At 55.8% G+C, this 7,718-nt stretch overlaps 2 protein-coding genes across 2 annotated transcripts in view; one reads left to right on the top strand and one right to left on the bottom strand.

The window, feature by feature from the left end:
- The window catches only part of PPFIA4 (PTPRF interacting protein alpha 4), a 37,379-nt gene extending 34,465 nt beyond the window's left edge, over positions 1-2,914 (top strand). The window contains exons 29-30 of the mRNA XM_017835507.1: positions 1,275-1,362; positions 1,783-2,914. Coding sequence (XP_017690996.1) covers positions 1,275-1,333 — 59 coding nt within the window. The 3' untranslated portion in view covers positions 1,334-1,362; positions 1,783-2,914. The remainder of the gene's footprint in view (positions 1-1,274; positions 1,363-1,782) is intronic.
- Positions 2,915-3,614: 700 nt separating this feature from the next.
- Positions 3,615-7,718, bottom strand: part of MYOG (myogenin (myogenic factor 4)) — a 5,730-nt gene continuing 1,626 nt past the window's right edge. The window contains 2 exon segments of the mRNA XM_017835512.1: positions 3,615-3,736; positions 4,893-4,974. Coding sequence (XP_017691001.1) covers positions 3,615-3,736; positions 4,893-4,974 — 204 coding nt within the window.

The raw sequence follows: 7,718 nt of genomic DNA, 5'->3' as shown, positions 1-7,718 counted from the left end.
GGGGAAGGGAAGGGAAAGAGAAGGGGAAAGGGAAGGGGAAAGGGAAGGGGAAAGGGAGAAGGAAAGGACAGGAGAAGAGACAAGATGAGGGAGAGGGAAAGGACAAAGGGAAAGGGAAAGGGGAAAGGGAAAGGGAAAGGGAAAGGGAAAGGGAAAGGGAAAGGGAAAGGGAAAGGGAAAGCGAAAGGGAAAGGGAAAGGGAAAGGGAAAGGGAAAGGGAAAGGACAGGAAAAGAGACAAGACAATAGGGAGAGGGAAAGGGGAAAGGGAAAGGCAGTGGGAGAGGAGAAAGGCTTCCTGCTCACCCAAGATGCTCAGTCCAGGTGATCTCTGAGCCCCTGGCTGCTGTAAATGTTTTTTCCAGGGGGTTCTTTCACTCCTGTGTTATTTCTTGGTTTTGAACCACACAGACAAGGGAGGGGCTGGACTGGGGGGTGAAATGTGGCTGTGTCACCCTGGGTTTGGCGTCCAGGCCTGAGCCTGGTGGGGTAGCCCTGGGACTGTCAGGGTGCAGCAGCCCAGTCTTGTCCCTCCTGCCCTTTGGAACCCTCCCCAAGGGGCCTGGATGAACCAGCTCCATTTGCCCGAGGCTGGCAGGGCCTGCAGGGACCCTCTGGCTGCTCTGCTGCTGGAGTTGGGTGTTGTTCCTGAGCACACGTGTCTCAGGCTCTGCCCCACCACCACACAGCTCCTTCCTTCCAGGTATCCTGGTCCCTTCCAGAGCTGTAGGGAGGCAGAAGCTCCAGCCTCTGTCCCTTGGGCCAGGCATCCTGGTCCCCCTGTCCCAAACCATGTGTCACATCCCCAATGGAGCAGAGCTGGTGTCAGCAGGCTTGGAAATGAGGGGGGGAATGAAAACTGGACAGTTGTGCCTTCACCTCCCAGCTCCAAACCCCAGGCTCAGCTCTCCTCCTGCCTCCAGGTTGGCTCCAATGTCACAGTTTCCTGTCCAGCAGTTTGGGTCAAACTTCTCTTCAACCTTTCCCACTCCATCCCTGGAAGCTGCAATTCCCACCTGGCTGAGGGCAGTGAAGCCTGGGACAGAATCCCACCCGGACACAGGGAGCTGCCCAGAAATAGGGATGGCAAGAGGCCACTTCCCAAATACCCCGGAGCTTTGAGAGCACCAGGCCTGGCCAAACACTCCCCTTCCTTTGGCCCTTGACATGTGGCTGCCGGGCACAGGCTCTGCTGAATGAACGGGGCTGTTTCTGGGGGAGCTGAGGGCTGGTTGGAGCAGTCACTCATTGCTTTGCTCTTTGGCTCCCTCCCAGTTGGTGCCTCTGGGTCACCGAGGCTGGAGACCTCCACAGTGCGGACGTACTCGTGCTGAGGGTCAGCGAGACGGGACCCCCGGCCCGGGTAAGTGTGAGGGCAGCTGGGTGGGCACAGAGCAGAGCAGGAGGCCCAGCCCCAGCCAGGCAGGCTGGCTGCCTGCTCCAAGGTCTGCCTGGCCATGGGGGACTGTGGAGAGCTCAGTGGTGGGGGAGCTGCTGCCTGAGGCTCTCGGGACCCCGAGGAGAGGCGGGAGGGATTCTCTACATCCCAACCCCGGGCGCTCTGTCCATCCCTGGCTTGTCCAGCTCCGCTGGGGACCCACAGGGTGCAATTCTAGGTGGGGGGTGAGGGAAGGGTGGTCAAGCACTTTGAGAGGCTCCTGGGATCCCGCTGTACCCGTGGGTTCGTGGTTCTCCTGTGCCAGGAGGATCATTGCCTGCTCCCACTAGGTTTGTTGGGGTCGAGCCACCCCTCTCACAGGACCCCTCCCGCTCTGTTCCTCAGCACATCCCCGCTCTCGAGTGGCCCCGTGCTGGCTGCCTTTCAGGACAAGAGCCCAGCCCGTGCCTGTCCCTCGGCCCGACCCTCCAGAAGCTGCAGTTTCACTGCTCTGGACCGACCAGGACCTGTCCCTCCTGCTTGTGAACCCGCCGCTCCCCCTGTGGCTCCCACCCCCGCCCTGCCCACCCGCCCTGCCCTCGCTGCCCGGGCTGGGGATGTGCTCCAGGGGCCATCCCAGCGCGGGGCCACCCCGTGGGGCCACAGAGACGCCCCAAAGAGCGGGCTGTGACCTTTGGGACCCTTTCTCCCGCCTGGGTCATGGTGCCAATCCCCCGTGGGCCGACCCGCCCGAGCCCCGGGCGTGGGGATGCTGCTGCCCACAGGACTCGGAGCCGAGGCAGACTCAGGCTCGTGCCGGGCAGGGGCTGCCCCGGGGGCAGTGCCAGGGCCGGTGCTGTGTGTGGGGTGGGGCCGTGGGGGTTGAGGAGGGCGGTGACTGCCCAGGTGCTCATTTTGGTGCTGTGGGGTGCCCCCGGAGCGGGGGGGCGTGCCTGCCTGACAGGGCTGCGTGGGAAGGGCTGGCACTGCCTGCTCTGGCTCCGTGCCGGGACGGTGCCAGCACCCACGGGAGAGGGGGACCCTCCTTGGGGGCCCGGGGGGACACACGGGAGCACCCAGAGCCCCCCCAGGGATGTGCCCACCCATTCCCCTCCAGGTGCAGAGGAGATGCTCTCCCCTCCTGCCTCCAGGCTACAGGCGGGGATCAATGCAGGAGACTCTTAACTCTTCCCATTTCTCCCCCCTGTAGGGTAGGATCTCTTCGTCTCCTCATGCCACGTTTGCCTTGTGTGGCCCCTATTTCTGATGTGATATTTATTGATGGCTGGAATGACCTTATACTTATCATGTGCTGTCTGGAAGTGCAATATCTGAGAGGCTCTACAGTCATGGCGTCTTTTCGGTGTATTATTTGCCTAATACAGTATTAAATATTTTTTTAATTTGAAGAGTCAGTGAGCCCTTTATATCGATGCCCTATTTCTTTTGTCATATTATTGGTACTGCATGGACTCCAAACCCTGGATCGGGTCAGGAAAGGATGTATGTGTGTTCCAATAAACAGGATTTTAAAACAGTGCTGGGCTCGAGCCTTCTTTCTAGAGGCCAAATTAAAAATACCATGAATCTTTAGCCCCCTGAGAAGCCTTGGGGTACAGGGCTGAGCCCCAGCTGCTGGGGGTCTCAAACCACTGGTCTCTCAAGGGCTGATTTAAAAGTGGCACAACCAGTTCCCACCTGAGTGACTGCACCGAGGTCCAGCTGGATTTTCTGATATGGAAAAACTCCGACCTGGGAATTGGGGCAGCCTGCACAAAGGGGAACAGCACTAAAGGAAAACCCCAAGCAGTCCAAACAAGAATGCCTTTATTAAAAAAAAAAATCCAAATAAATTAGCAAAAATAATAATTAAAAAAACCAAACCCCTAAATGGCAACTGCACACAGCGCTGAGTAGAAAAGGCGGGGCAGGCTCCGGGTCGGAGAGAGCCCTTGGTCAAGGAGCATCTGGGAAAAAACACCAGCAAAGCGAACCCAGCACACACATTGGCCCCCAAAACCCCCAAACTGGGGAGCAGAGCAGAGCCCGGCGCCAAGGACTGGGCACTGCCAACATCCCACCTCTCCCCGGTCTCGTTCCCGGCCGGGTCGGGCGGGAGCGTTCCGCGGGGAGCGGGGAGGAGGCGAGCGGTTCCAGCGCTGCCGGAGGGGTGACTGTGATTCCCGGCGGCCGGACCCTTCCAGCGCCTCTCTCCCGGCCCGGGAGTCCGTGCCGGCTCAGTTCTGGCCCCGCTCCTCCCGGAAGGTCGCGGCCGCGCCGTCCCCGGCGATGCTCTCCACGAGCGAGGACAGCGAGGGCAGGTCGCGCTCCTCCGCCGCCTCCTCGGCCAGGAGGGGATCTGTGGGAGCAACAGGGGGATGACACCCCTGGGGACAGGCACCCCGAGCTGGGAGACAGCTCCCGGCTCCGCAGGGGACGGGGTTTAGTGGTGGTGCAGGTTGATGATCCTAAAGGTCTTCTCCGACCTGAATTTGCTGCCTCTGTTCCACAATTCTATGACCTTGTGGTCCCTCCCGTGGCCAGAGTGGGACCTGCTCCCAGCTCCCACCCTGGGGAAGGATGAGAGAGCAACGAGGGGTGGCATTTTTGGACAGTTTTTAGGTTTTATTCTCTGCTGGAAAACCAGATTTAAGTTTCTGCCTTCTGGGGAAAATAACAGGTGGATTTGGTTGGCGGGGGGGGGGGGGTGTGGAAATAACTGTAATCATGGGAAAATGATCAGCAGCTGCAGAAGGGGAGTGGGGAGGGAAGGGGAGCCTGAGGCAGAGATGCTCAGAGATCCTCAGCAAGAGTCACAGACCCTCAGCAACACTCAGAGATCTTCAGCAGTGCTCAGAGATCCCGAGGAATGCTCCGAGATCCTCAGCAACATTCAGAGATCCTCAGCAAGGCTCCAAGATCCCCAGGAATGCTCCGAGATCCCCAGGAATGCTCCAAGATCCTCAGGGATGCTCAGCACCACAGCCCTTTCTGGGATAGAGCTGCCTCTGCTCACCCTCATCCTCTTCCCCAGCCTTTTTCTGGGAGGGATCCAGCTATGATTGTCTTCATCCCTCTCCCTTTCCCCCCCCGCTCACCCTTTCTGGGATGGAGAAGACTCTGAGGATCCTCATTCCCCTCTGTTTCCCCAGCTCTCTAAGGGAGGGCTCAAGGGATGCCCAGGGATGAACCTTGCTGGGGGTGAAGCCACCAGGACCCCGGGCTGCTGCAGTGCAGCTTCTTGGCTCCCAAAATTTGGTGTCTCAGTGAAATCAGGGCTTGGAGAAGCCTGAATTTGCTGAGAATTGAGCCAAGGAGGTGCTGGAGGATTTCTGAGCTCCCCCCTCTGCAACAGTGGGGTGGGAGAGAAGGACAAGGCTCCTTCCCTCCTTTGCTCCTCTGTCTGGGGAGGGTTGGCTCAGTGTTGTGTTGGGGTGTCCCCCACTGTCCTCACTCCCTCCAGAGCCCAGGGAGGCTGTGGGGTGGCACAGCCAGGCGAGGAGGACCTTCTTTACCTGCAGGGTTGGTGCCAAACTCCAGCTGGGTGCTCCACTCGGGGCTGCAGGACGAGCGGCCGGATCCGCACTCGCTGGTCGCCTGTGAGGGGTTGAGATGCCAACCATGGGTGTCACCTCCTCCAGTCCCAGCAGCCGCCCCAAAACCACCCCAGGCTGCCCAGCCAGCTCAACAAAACACCCCTGTGGAGGCGAGAACATCCCTCCACACCTGCAGAGCAGCCGGAGGATCCAACAGTGCCCGTGACCCCCATGGGGGCTGGAAAACCTCCTTTTGGGCCCTGGGCACAGAGAAACTGGGCCACCTGCTCACTGTGGGTCAAAAGGTGTCTCTTTACCCAGAGAGAGGGCTGGAGATGCACAAATGGCCTTGGGCAACACAGCTTTTTGCTGAAAATCACCTTGTGAGGCCCACAAAAAGGGATGCCCTCGGGCCACCCCGCGGGGGTCTCTGGGAAAGAGCTTTTGGCAGTTTGATTTGTGGGCTTGGGGCTTGGTGGTTGTTTCCCAGAAAAAAGCTGACAGCTTGAGAAATGGGAGCTCAGAATGAACTTGTTTTGGAGTGTGTCTTTATCCAGGAGTGGATGCCAGCTCGGGTAAAACCCAAAATGGGATTTCTGGGAGCAACCCCAAGGGCCCAGCTCTTCGTAGCGGCCCCAGAAATGGCACTTAGGGTCCACAAGCTCATGGCAGCACAGGATAATTAATTAACACTTGCCTTTATTTCCCACTGAAGCAGGAAATTCTTACAGATATGATTTTTTTCCCAAAAAAAATATTGGCTTTTGCATCCCCCCTGGGAGAAGGGGCAGCTCAGGACAGAAGTGACACAGTTTTGGACACCTTTGCAGGGACAGCCACCAACTCCCCCCAAACCCAAGTGGACCCTGGGAAGTGGAAATTGGATTCTGGCATCCAAGTGGATACTGAGAAGTCCTGAGAATGTGGAAGAGGATGGGGCCTGAAAGCTTTTCCAGTCCTTTATTCAGCATTAAATGTTGGGTTACTGGTTCCTGCTGCTTTGGTCCTTAAATCCCTGAGTCTGAAGCAGGTGAATCTCTGGGATTCATCATTATTCATTATATCTTATAAAGTCCCTCTGTCTCTATATCATCCATCTCTATATCTCTCTTTGTCTGTATCTACATATACATCTAAATATCTCTATTTTATCGATGACATTTATACCCATATCTACATTATCTATATACAAATTATATATATATATACATAATTTATCTCTATATTTATCTCTCTATATATATCTATATCCATAACATTTATATATATCTGTTATGTATCTATGTAATCTATATCAATATTTATGTCACCTGTATATATCATATACATATATTTATATCATCTGTCTATAGATCTGTATCTCTGATCTCCACCTGTGTCATCTGTGCCTATAGCCCTCCATACCTTCCCATTTCCAAAGGCTCAGAGTGCACACCCAGCCCTCCCCCAGGAACCAGAGGGCAGCTGAAAATATCCCTCAAAGTGTTATTTTATTTTATTTACATTTTATGCTTTGATTTTTGCAGTTTATGTTTTTACTTAATTTTTATTTCTATATTTATTTTTCATGTTATGGATTTAACTATTTCACTCCGTGCTATTTTAATTTAGTTTGGTTTAGTTTACTTTAATGTTACTCCTTTCATTTTCACCTGTGTGATCCCTCCCAGGCCCAGGCACATGTCACTCACAAAGCAGTGGCCCCATTGGCCCTATAGAGAACAACCCCACAGAGAACAACCCCATAGAGCAATGTCCCCAGAGAGAATCACTCCCCTATGGCATCACCCTCGCAGGGCATTGTCCCCATACAGCATAACCCTCACAGAGGGTCACCCCCATAGAACATCACCCCCATAGAGCAAATGTCTCCACAGAGCATCACTCCCCTATAGCAGCGTCACCCTGAAATGGCATCACCCCCCATAAAGCACCATCCCACAGAGCATCAACCCCACAGTGTCACCCCCATAGGGCATCGTCCCCATAGGGCATCGTCCTCACAGAGAATCACCCCCACAGAACATCAGCCCCATAGAGCAATGTCCCCATAGAGCATCATTCCCCTACAGCATCACCCCTACGCAGTGTCACTCCGAACAGCATCACCCCCACAGAGGATTGTCACCCCGAATGGCATCCCCCACATCAGGCATCACCCCCATAGAGGCTCACCCCTAAATGATGTCACCCCATAGAGCATCGTCCCACAGAGCACTACCCCCCAGAGAGAGTCACCCCCATAGGGCATTACCCCCAGAGCATTGTCACCCCCATAGTGACACCCCCATAGGGCATAACCTTCCAAGGGCACTGTCCCCATAGAGTATCAATCCCATATGGCATCACCCATGGTGACACCCATGGTGTCACCCCCAAACAGTATCACCCCCATCAGGCATCACCCCCTTTGGGCAGATCCCTCATAGGACATCACCCCACAGAGCATTGTCACTGCCATAGAGTGTCACCCTCATAGGGTACAACCTATATCCCCCATAGAGCATCACTCCCCTAGAGCATCGCCCCATGGGGCATCACCCCATAGAGCATCACCCCCACAGGGCAGTACCTGCACAGAGCATCACCCCCATCCAGCAAAACCCCATGAGGCATCACCCCCACTGGGCAGCACCCTTATAGACCATCACCCCCATGGGGCATCACCCCACAGATCATCACCCCCACTGGGCAGTACATCTATAGACCATCACCCCCATGGGGCATCACCCCACAGATCATCACCCCCACTGGGCAGTACATCTATAGACCATCACCCCCATGGGGCATCACCCCACAGATCAT

The sequence above is a fragment of the Lepidothrix coronata genome, unplaced genomic scaffold (assembly GCF_001604755.1).
Source record: "Lepidothrix coronata isolate B3197 unplaced genomic scaffold, Lepidothrix_coronata-1.0 Scaffold259, whole genome shotgun sequence".
Classification (NCBI taxonomy): domain Eukaryota; kingdom Metazoa; phylum Chordata; class Aves; order Passeriformes; family Pipridae; genus Lepidothrix; species Lepidothrix coronata.
This window is presented reverse-complemented; position numbering and strand designations above follow the sequence as displayed.